The sequence below is a fragment of the Condylura cristata genome, unplaced genomic scaffold, assembly GCF_000260355.1.
Source record: "Condylura cristata isolate star-nosed mole 26May11 unplaced genomic scaffold, ConCri1.0 scaffold00024, whole genome shotgun sequence".
In the NCBI taxonomy this organism is placed as follows: Eukaryota; Metazoa; Chordata; class Mammalia; order Eulipotyphla; family Talpidae; genus Condylura; species Condylura cristata.
In genome coordinates, this window is record NW_004567125.1 from 27,835,127 (window position 1) to 27,853,327 (window position 18,201).

At 35.0% G+C, this 18,201-nt stretch overlaps 1 protein-coding gene across 1 annotated transcript in view; it reads left to right on the forward strand.

Moving 5' to 3' along the window:
- HMCN1 (hemicentin 1) overlaps window positions 1–18,201 on the forward strand; it is a 442,964-nt gene that overhangs the window by 116,224 nt on the left and 308,539 nt on the right. Inside the window, exons 3-4 of the mRNA XM_004688154.2 lie at window positions 710–868; window positions 1,653–1,775. Of these exons, the coding sequence (XP_004688211.1) occupies window positions 710–868; window positions 1,653–1,775 (282 nt within the window). The remainder of the gene's footprint in view (window positions 1–709; window positions 869–1,652; window positions 1,776–18,201) is intronic.

The following is an 18,201-nucleotide window of genomic DNA, read 5'->3' on the forward strand; positions in this document are numbered from 1 at the left end:
TATACTGTTAATGGTAAATGGAATGTAGTAGTATATACAGATACAGATTTATAATGTTGTATACCTGAGAAACATATATAATGTTATAAACTATTATTATTCCCATAAAAGTTTTAGAATTATATTCCTAAAACAAAATGTTATATATATATTGTTTTATATATACAACATTTTATATATATATAAAGCATTTTATATATATAACATTTTATGTATATATATATATGTAAATATAATATGCTCATTGTATCTATAAATCTTTGTTTTTTTGAAGGAAATAAATGTGACGAGAATTCCTCTTAAGGTTAGGACCATTTTTGTTTCAGAAAATATGTTGAACCCATTCAAGTAGAAAAACACAGAGATCGAATTTGTAAGAAAAATAAAGCAAGGGTAAAAAATGTGAAAGGGTTGACTTGGGTGTACTTTATAAAAGGTGGTCATTAAGGTTTTTCTGATAGGTGACATTTGAGCAGAAATGAGGGGTCTGGGGTCTATACCAATGTGCTTGTATGCTGGTGGCAAATCAAGCTTGACATGTGAAAATTGCCCTGTGCAATTTGCCACATACTGGTGACAAATTGACAGCAAATAATATTGAAGAGAACTTACTTGTTCTAAAGCTTCTAAGGCAACTTGCTATCACTTGAATTGCCTTTTCTTTTCTGCTGATGGAACAGTTTCATGTTTGTTCTCTGCTCCTTAACAGGGTGGTGGTGATTGTCCAGAAATGAGTATTGGAGCCATAAAAATTGCCTTGGAAATTTCTCTTCCTGGTTCTTTTATCTATGTCTTCACGGATGCTCGGTCCAAGGATTATCGGCTCACTCATGAGGTGCTGCAGCTTATCCAACAGAAACAGTCACAAGTAAGTAGCATGAACCTTCAAACATTCCCATCTTTCAGGAACATAAATAGGGACTGTCTTCCTGTCGCATGGCAAATATTTTAACTACCAAGCATGTATGTAGGTATCATATATGTGTTATTTGTACCAAACGTATGAATACCTGTTTTTTAATAGAGAAATGTTGAATTAAGTTGTTTATCATTGTCCTTATTATTGACAAAAGCAGAGTTTTAAAACTGGCTTAAATTTCAAATTAATCATTGCATTAATTATCACCTTTTCTCTATCTGCCCTAAAACAGTAAACATCTATTTTGCACATATTTGCAAGACCCTGTTGATCTAGGTCTGCCTTGTTCATCATTGTGTAGGCAGAATAGTTTGATTTGGGTTTAATTCATCTGTTCTGGTCTCTGGGGTGTCATGTCTCTGCCTTTTGGGTTTTCTCAGCCTTTTTTTGAAACCAGTAGGCTTACCTAGAAATTAGTCTTTTGCCATGACAAAAATCGACTGGAAATACACAGAGGACCTCTTCAGTCTAGCCTCAGATTTGGTAGAAGATGCCTTTTTCCTTGTGCTACTAGCCAAAGCATATTATATATTCAAAGATCACAAATTTAAGCTCTACATCTTTAATGAAAGGAGCTTCAAAATTTTGATAAACTGTGTGGATCAAGTAGGAACGCATAGAGAGGGTGATATGTTAACTTGCCTAGTTCAATGTTGACACATCATAGGTGATGAATAAAAATAAATTGAATTTTGAAAAATCTTTTAATTGTCTTTTTTTCTTTTTTAAATAGGTAGTATTTGTACTCACTGGTGATTGTGATGACAGGGGCCATATTGGATATAAAGTGTATGAAGAAATTGCCTCTACAAGTTCCGGTCAGGTGTTTCATCTGGACAAAAAACAAGTGAATGAGGTTAGCTTACTAAAGTGGTTTAGTTTTATTACTAGTTTTCTTATCAATCAGTCAGGCCAATCTAACTGTAATAGATTTTGTGAAAAATAATTTGGACAGATATTTTTTCTTGGCTGCAGGTTAATAAAGGCATTAAATCAATATAGAGAAGCATGGATATATCTAATACTAACTTCTAGATTGCATTATACTATATTTAAAAAATATTTGATTTGCATATATATTTCAAATTTATTGAACAGCAATTGAAAATGTTTTTAGTTATTTTTCTTTAAAGTCATGTGTGTTTCTGATACATGACTTGGATAATAGGTAAAATGAAGCTTGATTGTTTATTGAATTAGAATTGAGAAATTTATGAACAAGATTATGAATTTTATCCTTTTGAGTAAAACCCCAAAACTATAATTACTGTTTAAAATATTTTATGATACCATCAATATGTAGTAAGAAATCTTGCTATTTTCTTAAAATACTTAAGGTATGGGTATTTGTTAAAAGTATTGGAGCTCTGTCTAATTATTATGATTCTTTTTCTTTTTGATATATTGCCTTGACATCACTTGTGATAAAACAGTGTATTTACTTATTTGACTGCCTCTTAAACTTCTAGGAATATACCAGTAAAGGAAAAAAAGAAATATGTAAGCATAATTCATACTTGATATGGTCACTGCACCTAAATTCTATTAATTTTATTATACACTCCTTTATGGCTTGAATGAAATGATTCAGTTGTCATTTATGTTTAAAGAGTTACTTATAACTTAGTGGAACTACTAAGACATTGCAAATTTCTAGGCTAAACAACCTAGCAAAATATTTTTATCAACCCACTGAGATGCAAACCAGAAAGTTACTTTAGCCTGTAACATTTTTTCTTAGAACACACTCACCTAAGAGATGGTGCTGACATAAGTCCGTATTTTGCCCACAGTAACCATACAGAAAGACCTGTACAAGAGAGCCTAGAAGAGGCTGGAGAGACAGTTTTCTCTTTTTCCTATGCTTGAGAAAGATACTGGAATTGTATAAACTAACATGTTCTTTAAAGTCACCAGGTTGAAGTTTTTGTTAACCAAAAGCACAGTGATAGTATTAAAATGGAATTCACAAGTTTTTTACTTTTTAGTCACTTCCCTCTTCTATACCTTCTAATTGTCCAATTTATTAGAGAAAAGAGACACTAACATGGTATTTATACATTTAATAGGACCGCAGGGAATTCAGACTTACATTGAGTTCTTTCATTTTACTTGAGAGCAATTTTTTCATCTATAATTTCTAAAGGATTATTGTCAACAAGTATGCTTTACCCTCTTAACATAGTTCATCAATTTTGTAGTATATTGGGGCATATATTTTTTTTGTGAACTCTTGAGCTAACTTGGTTTTTTCTTTCATATTTTTAAACAAAATTTTGATTAATTAGATAATCTAAGCATTTTTCATCTTTATTTTGCATAAGAGAAAAATCAAAGTAAAGCAATTATCTGGCTGAGCAAGAGTACGTAAGTCACTGTATGATATTCTATTTGGGAACACAAGTTAAGACATGTCTCTAGGATACACTTTAATAATTCTCCTTTGAAGATTAAAAAAAGAACTAAGCCACTGCAATTTGCTTCTTTTGTTTTTAAGCCAGATAATTGTCAATTAATGCTTCCTTTTGGTAGAAGAAAAAGCCCAAATTTAAACTCTCAAAGATTTACTGATGCTATAGCCTTTTATGAGAGAAGCTAGCACAAAAGGTCCACTCTATATTAACTGGATACTTCACTTGTTCTGAGGTTCCTCATCCCTTCTCCCAACTCACATCTTCAAACTCTCCTTTCAGTTCCCCTCTCCCTAAAGAAAACTACCTGGATATCCCAGCCTGGTAGATTGGTCTCATTCCTCACTAGTAAGTAATGCTGGCTAGATTACATCAGAATGAAGTTTCATCAAATAAAGGAAAAATTAACATTTTTGCGAAGGAGGTAAAAATACTTAAAAGACCCATACTGTTTCCTAGCAGCCATCCCATCATGGAACAGACAGGTCTTTGATGGAGGATGCTTTGATTCTAGGGTTCCTGTCAGTATTTCATGCTTGCTTTCTTCTGGGTGAGTACCTGTGCTGCTGTCTATAGGAATACTCTGTTTCACCCTCAGTCTCTGTTAGACATGAATGGCTCCTACAACTTGTTCCTTTCTTCCATGATATTTCTGTGGTTAAGAAGATAATCAAGTAATTAAGACCTGATTTAAATGACTTTTTTGTCTTAAAATAGTTCAACAATTAGATGTCAATTTTTATAACTTCTCTGAGACTGTTTCTTTACATGGGAATAGGTATAGTAATTAAATAAAATAAGGAATATACATAGTAAGCTGAATAGTATTCCAGAAGAATGGAAATCACCCAGCTTGCAAGTTCCTAGGGCTTAAATTTCTCATTTGCCAAAGAGGGTCTATGGTTTTGCTTTCATTTAGGTTCTTGGGTACCATTATCCTACAGAAGGCTCAGAATGAGAAGGGTATTTTGGTGAGTTCCACTTTTACAAATAAATGCCCAAGGAAACGTGAACTAGTAACTTCTAACAATTATTTTAAGATTCTTAAACTTATGTCATTTCCCTGTATTTGTCATTTTGTTAGCAGATGAAATAAAGGGAACCCTGGAAAGCTCAAACCTTACATACTGTAAATAGTTTCTTCCATCTCCATATAAAGGCAAAACATACTCTTAGTGTATTAGAACTTCAATAGAAAAAACTTTAATAGTCTTAGTGTGCAGTAAAGAGAAGAATGGATAATAGTTTCCAACAAAACACCCCAAATTACCCATCCCTTTGTGGGTAAATGTCCAAACAAGCTTCGAAACTGTACACATAGCTTCATTTAACATTGATGATGATGTTGATGATGACATGACATATAATAATATAATAAACACTCGGTTATTGAGGAGCAAAAGAAATCATCTTCTGTCTCTCTGGATTCTTCTAGGCTGCCAAGTAACCAAGCAAGCATCAGATAGGTTGGTAAGAGAAAAAAAATTCAGAAGTTAAATAATGTCATTACTTCCTATGCACATGGGAGACACCCTGCATGAGTGGAGCAACTAAGTGACCTGCTGCAGATGACATCTTCAGTCACTTAGCTAATACTACAGAGGCCTAGGGGAGAGAGGTGGAAGTTCTTTTAGAAGGTGTATCAAGGAGGACCTCCCTGATGGCACAAGGAGTTATCTCAGCACTGTGAAGCTTTCTGCAGCCACTGCATCATGAGTTTGATTCCTTGCCAGAGAGGTGACCCACATGGCACAGCAGACCTCTCCTGCTGCTCCCCTCAGCAGTGTATTTGAGTAGGTCTGCCTGTTCTGTTCCTCATTCTGTCTCTGGTAAATCCTTTCACCCGTTGTATCTCTGGCCTGTGTATATCAATACATCTTAATAATAAAAGATTTTTCAAGGAAGCCACAGGAAGCAGACTTACATTCTGCGTCCTTCATTGAAAATAGATAAGGGAGGAGTTCCTCACAGAGAGTGTTCATATCTGTCTATCATCTATCTGTCTTTCTATCTGTCTGTTTATCATTTTCATATCCCCCTCCCACCCTCCCCCCCACCAAACATCCTCCATTCAGCCTCAGAGCCCTTCCCATGAAATCGACCCTTTGTCAAAGACATATTTTGGAATGACAGATATTTGTAGATTTTGCTCCCCTACAAGGCAGTGAGAGGAAGCCCTGAGGAGATGCTTCTTGGCTCTGGGAGTCCTTCTGAAGTTGGTGTGTGCACATACACATCCCAGGAACAGGGAAGTAGGCAGAGTGCCCAGTGCCCTTTGTGGGAGAGAGGATTAGGGCCTGGAACACCCTGGCCATTGGAGTTCTGAGGAAGATAGAGTGGATGAGGCTCTATGCTCTCTGTAACAGGAACAAATTCTTGAAAATAAAGACATGTCCCCATTTTCCACTAAGGAACTTCCAGTGGGAAGGGAAGAGTTGAACTAAAACTCAGGAAAATGAGGTGACAGTCTTGTAATTAACTGTGAAAAATACCAACAGCCTGGCAACAAAAAGCTTCATAGATACGAGATTACTGGATCTATTTCTCTGCTAGTGTTATATTCATTTTCAGAGAAGTGAGTACTGATATTAGAAAAATCTATGAATTCTGTCAGAGTATGAATTTAACACAACCCTTGCCTGCTATTTTGGCAGCCGGCCAAGTGACTAGCAATCCACTAAGAACTGTCTACACACAGGCTTATAAGGAGGCCCAACATCTAGAGATTTGACCAGCAAAGGCTCTGGGTGAGGTGTCTACCATTTTGTTTTCCCTTGTTCTGAGTTTCTTTCCAGATGTTATTTGAAAGCTACAACCTTACTGGTGACCTTGAAAGCCAGTTGAAATGGGTTTTTTTCCCTCTGAAATTTGAAAATGTATGACAATTGTAGTATTCTAGAAAGCTAACAAGAAATGCGTGAAACAATGTGGAAATGTTTCCACTCATCCCTCTGTAGAACTTGCCCAATTAAATGTTGAAAATGAAGTGGAGAGCTCAGAATTCATAGTTTAAAATAAAAGGAACATCTCCATAGCCACAAACATGCCTGAAATGGAATACTTAGTTTGCTGAGATTGACGTGATGTCCTTATGAGTGTCTGCATGGAACTTTAATGCTGCGGCTGTATAGCTGGTTTGTTGCTCCAAAGCTCCTTGGAATGCTTTAAAGGTCACTACTGTGGTTCACTGAAGCCATTGCAATTTATGGTCTCATTTGTTTACAAACAAAACCCATATAATCTTGACTAAAACAATTATTGTTCATAGGCCTCTGAACATGTGAAGATTTCATTTGACATTTAAAATGTACATTGTGCATAATATTCCTTGCTAGTGGAGAAAGATGACACTCCTTAATAAAATCCTACCTAGGCATTGTATGTATATATGTATGTATGTATGTATGTATGGACTGAAGCACAGCCTTCCTGCACACAGAACAATAAGGGCAAGGAGTAGGGGATGCATGTTAAAAAGGCTGAAACCTGTAAAAGGAGAACGTTCACCTTCTACTTCATGTTTTCTTGTATTGGCTCTGAGAACTGTGTGAAGCACTAATTTTAATTGGTTGGCAGCACATTCCTTGAGATGTTGTGGGTTCATACCTACCAAACAAAATTTGCTGCCTGTTGAAATGTAGATTTCAGTATTAAAGTGCTATGCCACAGACTATCGAGATAGTCATGACATTTGAGCCCTTGTATTGTCATAAAATTTAAAAAAACAGTGGATCTGCCCACTAAAACATCATCGTAAAATACCAAGTATATATATGTATATATATTAAAAAAGTGAAAGGAGAGAGAAGCTTTTATAAATGCCTAAAATAATATTTACAAAAAGGAAAAAGAGGTTATTTAAGAGCAAGTACTAGTTGATAAGCTTTCATGCATTCAACCAAAATAAATAGAAAAAGAAATAAACCTGTTACTTAGAGGACTTTTTTATTAGAAGCTGAAATGAATTCCTGTATGATGCTAGTTAAAGATGTCATCTTTAACTGAATCAGTCTACTACTTGAATAATCAAACTAGACTTGCAAGAGTCTTACTATCAAAAAGTTACTGTCAATTTAAGTTGTTTTTTTTTAAGATGTAGTATTGTAGGTTTAATCATTGAATCCACATTGAGTAAAATAAACTCTGTGATTATTTAAGCTCAAAAATCCCTTGAATAATGAGGCTTGCATGCTTTATTAAAATTTATTAAAATGTAACTAGAAGAATTTGGGGCCATATCTAAATCCTTTCCATCTGCTTCTTTGCATGGCCAACCTTAATCTAGCTGAAGCTAACAAAGGGAATGGTCACTAAGAGGTTATTTTGTTCCTGTACTATACCTGAGTCTCTGAACTGCACCAAAAGGGCATTAAATCATACTTTATAAATTATGGTTTGCGTACCATGTACGACAGAGAAAGCTACCTTTGCATTTCAGATGACATTCTCTTCCCCAATATTGATTAGAACTTTTTTTTTTTAAATTCAAGTACTATTGGCTTACATAGTTATTAGTATTTTATAAGTATAGGGCCTGTCCAAACCCCAGTTGAAGTCAACATAGTGCATCCACCACTAACTTTGTCACCAAATTCATTCAGATCTGCACTCACTTGAAAGAGATGATATGTTCTATTTAGAAGACTTGATTTTTACTTTTACTGGAGTATAGAAGAAACTAAAATTTGGATTGAGAGAAAACTAACCCAGTGCTTGATATTTCACACTGTAACAATTAGATAAACTCAGAAGACACTGGGATCTCTTGAGTTAACCTATTGGAAACCACAAAAGATTGCAAGAAAACATGAACAATATATGAAAGTTGAGAAAATAAAATTCTATCAGGCCCTTTGCACAGAACCCCAAACTGTTTGGATAATTTCTTTCACATTTTGTCTATTTAAATTTTAAAGATTTCTTTTAAAATTTTCTGTTTAGAAAAAAAAGTCTCTCCTTTCTCCTTGCCCTTCTCCTTCCTTCTCTCCCTCCCACTGCTCTGTTCCATCTCTTCTTCCCCATCTTTCTAATCTTACTCCCCTCATTTTTCTTGTTTTCTTTCTTTCTGTGTATTTGTGTAATGCATATACCTACACTCTTTCTCATAAGAATTCAGAAAGAACAAGAGCATGAACACATTTAAGAAGTTATAACCCTGTTGTTTCAAAAAACATTTTATGAAGAATTTTAATCATTGTTCAAGGCACAACTACATTTTAATCATTTAATTTAGGAGCTCTAAAAACATGCAGGAAAAATGTTGTGTGGAAATTCAATGAGATCATGTGTCCAAAAGTCTTATATAGGTCTTAATTTTGAAAATTGGGAAGAATTTTAGAATCTTAGACTCTTTCCCAAAAGGCTCCTATACATCTGAGTTGATTGGTACAACCCAACAAGAAATTCCTGTGCTCAGAATATTAAAGAGCAACCTCATTTGTCACAGAAGGAGAAAAATATAAGGGGGGTTATTATGCCTTGTCTCCAGAGGAAGTGGTGTCCACTGACCTTACATTTGAGTAACTGAGTGCAAAACATGCTAGTATTTTTCCTTGAGTAATGACAGTTAAATAATGTAGCCCAAGGTAATGTCTACTGTTAATCTCTAGATATAAAAGCTTACATAAATACTTTTAAAATCTTTTCCTAATTACTTGCCCAGGAATCTTAATATATAATTGCTGTTCATCTGTAAGAAAAAGTCACAGCTTTTATATTAACACAATAGTTGTTTTAAGCTTTTTTTTTTTTTTTTTTAAAGATTTATTTATTTGTGCATACAGAACTGGGGTACAGGCCAGAGGCTCAGGGGCGGTGAGAGGCTTCACCAGAGACAGAGTGGGGAACAGAACAGGCAGATCAACGAAGTACACTGCTGAGGGGAGCAGCGGGCGGGTCAGGAGAGGTCTGCCTCGCCATGTGGTCTCCTCCGGGGCAGGCGGGAATCGAGCTCATGCGGAAGCGGCTTTAGATTCTCAGTGCTGTGCTTTAACCCGCTGCGCCACCAGGGAGGGCCTGTTTTAAGCTTTTTTAAGAAAATAGGAGAAGACTTCAGCAGACATAATTTTTATTATAGTTTATTTTTGCATCATTTTGTACATTTTTTTTCCCATCTCAACTGCAATTCCCGTGGGCTTCTCACCACCACGTCACCCATGTGCCATCTCCATAGTCCATAGTGCACTTCTCTCCACTGCCCCCATTTTTTACCCCATTCCCCACTCCACCCCCCCCCAGCAGACATAATTTAAAAAATTAAAAGAAGCTTACAAACTTGGAGAAAAACATTGAATAACGTTTCTTCAAAGGCAGTGTAAGAGGCTTATGTACAGAGAATAAAATAAACTGAAAGTCTTATTTTCAGTGTTGGTGTAATGCGAACCAATAGACTGAAAGTAATATCTAATGAACTCTTGAACAGATCCATGAATATGTTCAGTTTCCAGTGTTTCTAAATGCCAAATTTAGCTCATGATGTATCCTTAGGTGCACTTTGTTAAATGTAAATAAAATATTCACCAGGGACTTTTTATTTTGTGAGACGAGATGAGAGAATTAAGGGTCTAAGTAAAGATATGACCTAGGATAAATAAATGGAAGCAGAATCCATGCTTCATAAATATTCCAGGTTTCCTTGTGCATCCTTAGACCGTGTAATAGGGTTGTAAAAGCAAAATCTTTTGAGAGGTGTGGTCAAGCCATTTAAAATTTGAATATTAAAATCTGTTAATAGGAAAAGTGTCTTCTAGAATTATTGAACCTGATTGTGAAAATGTGTTCATTTGGTATTTTAAAAATTAACACATTAACTTAATGTGATAATTAAAATTTAATTTTAAATAATGAATTGCTAAAAGCAAGTATTAAAATTATTCCTACTTTAATGTTTTTTAACATAGAAATCAGGTAAGATGGCACTATTGCAACACTAATTTATTTATATAAATGTATACTTATTTTTAGAAAAAAATGGAAAGCCACACCCAAATATATTGATGACTAGCACTGAATAATAGTAATTTTAATTTCCTCTATGTTTTCATGATTTTTGAAATAAGGAGTATGCCTTATTTTTAAAATAAAGAAAAATAATGAAGGCATTTTCACTAAAAAAAAATCAGTTTAAACATATTCCACATATTTATAGAGTGTGTATGTCTTGAGTCAGTCATACAGAGACCCCATATCTCACCGTGGTAGATTTTAGAGCCTAGTAGAAAAGAGATTAAGCCTTTCCTGTCCACAAGCAAAATCAGGAACCAAATCTGACCTTCTCAACTTTGTTTCTTCCTCAAGTATTGGATTTCTCTTCACCATAGGCCTTGAGTAACATTTCCTCCCTTGTTCCCGCATATCCATTTATCCTGCAATTTATCCTGTAAACTTACTCTCTTGTCCAGTTAGCTCTGTTCTACTAATGCAATCCAATTCTGTTGCTCTGGACTCACTCTCCTTTCTGTAAAATGGGGTATTTAACTATGTCCTGCTTTTTTGAAACTTTTTTGCCCTGAATACCCATGATACTGTTATAGGGCAACTCAGTGTGAATTGGGTTGCCTGAATGTGGGTCCTCACCCATGCACTTAAAAGTCAACTGCAGGCACACAGAAACAGATTAATAATGGGCTTATTTATGTTAATAATGGGTTTATTTACAAGAGAAAAGGGAAATGAATAACTCAGGGAAAGAACAAGAGTTGTTGATTAATGTGTCCTTCTAGCTCTGCTTACCTGGAACCCCAATAACACACTGAAAGCTGACAAAGAGCCAAGTATCAAGCCATGAGCCACAAAGCCAAGAGACCCCCAGAGCCTGCACATCCAGTTTTATATCCAAACTTGATTGCTTAGCTCCACTCTCAGGTCCTAGCATACTTCTCTTTGGTGATGCTGGCATTTGTAGGTCTGGTATGTGGGGTGGGGTGGAGTCACAAAAGCTTTATCTGTAGAGTTGGTTTTACCCCTTATAATATGATGCTCTTTCTCAGTTGATCTATGCTGCTTCTCTGCTTCTTGTCCTGAAAGTCTGTAGCTCTCAACCATGTCTAACCTCTAAATACACTATTTTTCCTGATGTTATAATTCAGCCTTTTTTTCCTTTGTTTGCACAGACTCCTTATTCAAATCATTTAGGGCTTTACTTAATGTCTATTTTCCCCTGAAAGCATTAACACCTCTCATTGTCTGTTCTATTTCCCATTATACTACTTCATATTTTATACTGTTACTACCTTATAATATACCCATTGTTTATACTTAAAATAGTGGCTCACACGTAATATTTGCTCAATATTTACTAAATATTTAAGTGAATACATCTCTCTCCATGTTCTTTTAGATTTAGAGTGAAGTTTTCTTTCTTCCTAGAAGTTGTCTAGAATCTCCACTAATGAGCCACCATCCTCATGAACCTAATTCTCACTTATCATTCAGTTTCATTTTAAAAGTGATTTTCTTCAGTGACCATCTTATTAATTCCAACTTATCCTTCTGTAGAAGAAGAACAGTAATTTCCCTCCTGCACTTCTAGATTCATAGGTAAGATATCCTCTTTAATAAAATTCAGGTTAATGAGAAGAAAAACAACAAAAGTTTAATAAAATGTATATCTCTTATGTATAAGGGAAAGATTCAGGAAAACTGAATAACTCCTCAAAAGACTTAAGCCACTTAAAAAAACATCTAACTAAAGACAAAATGTTCTGGGGAAAGGGAAGACTATTCAGAGGAGGTGAGTAAAAAGAGGTATTATTATTATTCAGATTTAAGTATTTGCCTTTTTTCTTGATCAAAATTTCTGAACATTTGTCCATTTTCCACTTCCTGGTACACAGAGGAAACTCCCTTACAAAGGGAGATTTTCCTTTGTAGATGTAAATATCTTATATAAAAGAGGAACATCTACTCATTATTCAGAAATTTTCATGTGTTTGCTTAAAAATAACCTGCTTCAATTAATGTATATGCCAAAGAGGCATATTTTAGAGTGGTATATTTTGCTCCCATACACTTCAATCTCATGTTAGAAGTGCTTTCTCTGAGTGACCAATTTTGACTCCTCAAGTTTGCACTAGGTGTCTGTACTTTGTGCTTTCATCTTTTCATCCTATTGTATTATAATATCAATGTATTCTTTGGGTAGATCCATAGGAGAGGGATTGTTGGATCATTAGGTAGATCTGTTTTTAATGTTTTGGGAAGCCTCCATACTGTTTTCCATAGAATCTAAACTAATCTACATTCCTACCAACAATGTATAAAGCTTCCTTTTCTCCGCCCTCTCATTAGTCAGCACTTGTTTTTTCCTGGTCAGTTTGATATGGGCCAGTTTGATATGGGCCTTTCTGCCAATGCGAGGTAATATCTTTTTGTGGTTTTGGTTGCATTTCCCTGATGAAAAGTGATGATGAACAATTTTTCATGTGCCTCTTGGCATTCTCTGTTTCTTCCTTGGAAATTTAGCTCTTCTGTCCAATTTTTAGATAGGCTTATTTGTTTTCTTGGTGAGTTTTACGAGTTCTCTGTAGATTTTGAATACTGGTCCCTTGTCAAATATATGATGTACAAATATATTCTCCTATTTAGTGAGCTGTCTTTTGCTTTAATGATAGCTTCTTTCATTCTGCAGAAACATTTTAATTGGATGTAGTCCCATTTTTTAAATTTTGTTTTTGTTTCACTTGCCATTGCCATTGAACCTCCAGAGAAAAACCAATGTGATGCAGGATGTCACCTTTTCTTCTCTGTATTTTATGGTTGCAGGTCTTACATATAAGTTTTTTGAATTAATTTTTGTGTATGGTTTGAGATAGTAGTAAACTCCATTCTTCTGCATGTAGTTGTCCAATTTTCCCAATACCATTTGTTCAAGCAATTTTTCCTTTCCCTGTTGTAGTCTCTTGGCTCTTTTTAATGTAAATTAACTCTACAAATAAAAGTTGGCTTCCTTCTGGCTCTCACTTCTTTTCATTGACAGTGTGTCTGACTGCCCCCATTTTCCTCCTTCCCAGCTAAGGAAGTCTGGCTCATGGCACACTGGGAGTTGTAATCCAAGGCAGCTGCATGTAGGTGAGGGCAGGAAAAATAATGCCTGCTCACCGTGTTACAGTGCTCCTTCTCCTTTCCCAGGGTTGCTTTCTGCAATAGTAATACTTTGCAGAAAATGATTTATAAAGGGCTGATGAGGGTCAGGTAGAAAATACTGCACACAGACGGTGTGCTTAGACACAGTATCATGTCATATAATGGTCATTCAGGAAAAGAAAGTCTTAAACAATGCCTTTTGTTATTTTAAAATATTAAGTGGTACTGATATAGGGAAGAATGTATATTATTATATATAAAATGATAATAGGTTAGTATGAATAAAACCTAAAATCGTAAAGCATTATATTGTTTTGTAGTAACCAATGAGTACTCTCACACTAATATATCTTTGAGAGTAATTTATAATAATCAGTGGCAAAATATATCTGAACAAACTTTTAATTTGTTTGTTGTCCTTTTTTCTTGCAAGGATTGTACAAAATTGAAACTGAACTTAGAGGAACAAAAATTACTAAAGGAATTTTAAACTAAGTTTATAGGAAAATATTTATTATTCTTAAGAATGAAAATACAAGGGCCTCCCTGTTGCCAGCCACTGCAGCATGAGTTCAATCTAGGCCAAGAAGATGACCCACTCGGTGCAGCAGACCTCTCCTGTCTTGCCCGCTGCTTCCCTCAGTAGTGTATTTCAGTAGATCTGCCTGTTCTGTTCTCCACTCTGTCTCTGGCGAATCCTCTTAGCCCCCACCCCCACCTCTGGCCTACACCCCAGCTCTTGTGTGCATAAATAAATAGTAAATAAATCTTAAAAAATGTGGTTATTAAAAAAATGAAGATACACTACTAATTTACGTCATAGATATGAAGGCATATATAGAAGAAGGTAGATGATATCTCAATAGCCATATACAGGGAAGAACAAAAATATAGCTTGATTACATAAATACAGTTTGCTTATGTAAAGATTAACTATAGTTTGCTTACATAGACGTAAAGATTATATAGCTTTTGAAAATCATTGAATAACCTTTACAGTCATGTCATTTGAGAGTTATAGACATGGTTGATAGCTGGATAATTTGATTCCATCCTTTTCTGAAACAGTGTATTCCATAGGTAAATAGCAAGTTTCCTTTATTGCTAATATGTTAAATACTACTTTATTACTTTTATGATGCTATAAGTTTTCCAAAGTATTTCTCTCCCTACCTTTCTAAATTGCTAGCATGTATGGCAAACAACTATGTTAACATATTCAATCCTCTAAATTAGGTTTCTTAAGGTGTTGGCTTAGCTCCACTGGCTCTGTTACTAAGACTTATAAACACAAATGTAAGTGTATAACCAGACATATTAGAAGACTTTAAATTAGTATATAATTGTATTTCCCCATACATCTCCTTCTAATTATAAATGCTCTCAGTAAAGGAGACAACAGCCAGTCTTTGACCTTGCAATACATAAGAATTTCAATAAAATTAATTCATTTCCTCTATGCATTATGAAATGAAGTAGAGGGATGGTTCTATATTATTCATGTGATACCAAATTAAAGTAATCTTTGCAGTTTTGTTGTCATTCTGAAAGGTGAAGCAATTGAAAAACCCTACCTTTCATTAAATTTAAGAAGTGTTTAAATTCTTACTGTTTACCAAGGATCTGTATAAAGACAAATAATCCATCATTGTTGTAATTCAAAGCTCAAGACCAAATATATTTTGCCCATTACATTCAGTAAATCACTTGACTCATTAATCTATTATTATTCTAAGCCTTAATGTTAGTATAAAGATTATGAGTGCTTAAAGCTACATGTTCTGCTGGGGAAAAAAAAAAAAAGTAGTAAAAGGGATTGGGTGGGGGAGGGGAGGAAGATACTAGAAAACAAAAACCAAATATGTAGATGTTGAGTGGCTTGTAGTCATGACTGATTTACATGAAGTTAATGTCCAGCATACATTTAAGTAGGTAAATGTCTAAGAGATTCTTTAGCTATTTGTTTAGAAACATTAGTTTTTTAGAAATTTAAAGATAAAGCTTGAATAAATCTTTGAAATGGTTGGGGATATTTATTTCCATTATAAACCTTTTTTCCATCGCATCTATTTGCACAAAATATTTTATAGATCGAACATATGTCCGTATTTCCAATCTAAAGTAAATATTTCATAAAAAGAAAAGTATGGTTTCATTTTAGGATGTTATACTTACTACAAGATCAAATTTAGTTTTATATACAGCATGGATCACAAAGATACACTGTGGAATTTTTATTTTATGCACGTCCTAATGTAGCATTCTTAGCATTCAAATCTTCATCACCTCACACCTGTGTTGCAGCAATAATTTCTTCTTTCTCGACTTGTAGTTTTCCCCTTTCAATTCAATGAGATAAGTTTCTTCAAATATCCTTTCAGTCACATCTGGCCCCTGTTCTTAAGCCAGCTCTAACTGCCAATTGAATGGTGTCCAAATTGTTTCTGTTGGAATTCCAATCCCTCTATAATCTGGCCTCCCCTGGCACCCAGATATATTTTCAGATATTTCCCAATACTCATTTCCCCACTCTAATTAGTGTATCTCCACTCTGCCTCCACATAGCCACATAGTGTTAAGTACTTTGCTGCCGCTGCAGTTTTCAAGCTTTGTTCACCTGATATAACCTCACTTCCCAGCTTCTTTATACCATCAAAAGACCATTTTTATCCCACTTAATGTATGAATTCTTCCTAGTGTGTGCTTGCCATGTGGACCCTTTCCTGATCTGATTTGTCTACTCTGTGCTTCTGTAGTGGCATATTTCTCTTAATTTTAAGAAATGATTATATTTATAATTTATATCTAGTGCCTTCTCAATTGAATGGAGATTAGATTTTTTCAATAGAGATTAGTTTACATGTAAATGTCTTTTTCAAAAGCAACTTCGCCCAGTCTCCTGAAACCCTCCAATGAAATCAAACTTTTGCTCAACAGGGATATTTTAGGGTGGCAGATTTTTGCTCCTCTGCTATCCTGCCTTTAGAATTTCTTAAGAAGTTCCACAATATAGAAGTTGAGTGGTGGGCCCCAAAGTGAGGCCTGTATTGTGCAAGCAATAAGAGGCATTTCTATGGAAGCAAAGGTTATAGACTGAAGCAAAAGAAATGCAGTAGTTTCTGAGAAATAGAAAAGCAGTTTGTCAAAGAGACACTTGTTTATAGCCATGTCTAGAATTACTCTGAAATATGTGTGTGTGAATATGTGTAAAATGATTGAAATAAACTACAAGTCCTTTTGGGCAGTTCTGAGAGAAGCTGGTTGAGAAGATTGCTGTTTTTTTTTTTTTAAGATTTACTTATTTATGCATACAGAACTGGGATACAGGCGAGAGATGCAGGGGTGGTGAGAAGATTCACCAGAGCAGAGCAGGCGGAGGAAGTCAAACTGAGGGGGGAGCAGTGGGCTGAGACAGAGAGGTCTACTGCTTCAAGTGGGTCATCCCCATCCCCCCTCACTCCAAAGGGAGAGCGCTGAAGCAGCTGTGGCTAGCCATGCAGTGCTATGCTTTAACCTGTTGTGCCAATAGGGAGAGCTTAGCAGTCAGTAGAAACAGCTTCAGAAGGAGTGAGGACAGCCTGTTGTACTTTGAGGTCATCAGATATTTAGAAAAAGATTCATGTTGTGAGGAAGGCCATAATAGCCACTGTGTGATCTCTGATGCTGATTGACCTCAAGCTTCCCTTTTCTAGCTTGTGTGGTTTCAGAAAAAGAGTCATTTTAGTTTTCAGTGAGTCAAAGCTAGACTGGGAAATTGGGGGAAAGACTGGAAGCATTAGTTTGTAAAGTCATAGATAATAGAAAAATTAAGGGTTCAGTGCAGCTTATATGTTGAAAATAAAATTGTCAAAAATTATGATGAGAACTAAAATTTGATGTCCACAAAGATATATTACTATTTTTTCTTTCTACCATCCCAACTTTTTTACCAAATAATTAGTTTTATATAATATATATGTATATGTATGTATGTGTATATATTGCATAAGCACACTAAGAACAGAAACAAGCCTATAGACTCCTTTATATTTTTGCTAGAAACTTTTATAGGAGTCTCAGTAGCCTCGTAATGAGCCATGCCAAGGTCTCAACTGACTTCATTTGTAATACTCATATTGTTGGGTAAATTCCTCTCTTCTTGAGGTCCCCAAAATGTCCTGAGTATGGAGATCTGTATGGGGTGAAAGTCTTTATCTTTTGGAAGCAACTGAAAATAACATATTTCAAACAGATTTTTTTATACTCAGTGTCAAGTCATCTATTAATTAGAAGTGTTTTTTCCTTCTAATTGTCACATAAAATAATTTCTTCCTACCATTTACAGTATCTTAAGAGTAAAAAATCAATATATTATTACTTATTGTTTTCTAATGGTTTGCTGTGTGGCTGTTGGGTTTTCCACCATAATTAAAAAATTTTATTATTGTGGAAATATGTTCCTTTTTCCATCTTACTTATTTTGAATACCCAGTTGTTCTAGGTTTATAGTTGAGCTTCTTCAATTGAATTTGACTTAATAAAGAAATAAATATGCTAGGCTTGACAGTGATTTTAAAAATTATTAATTTTTCTATCATAAGCTTTTTATTGTTGTATTATTTACATAGAGAAAAGTACACTCAGCTTAATGCATATTCACAAATTCTGTACATTGTATATAATTTTCACACAGAGATGGACAAATACCAGAACCCCAGGAACAGATACAAGGACCCCAGAAACTCTTCTTTAGGCCACCTTTCTGTCACAGGGGTTGCCATTACCCTGATCTCCAAAAGCATAGATTGT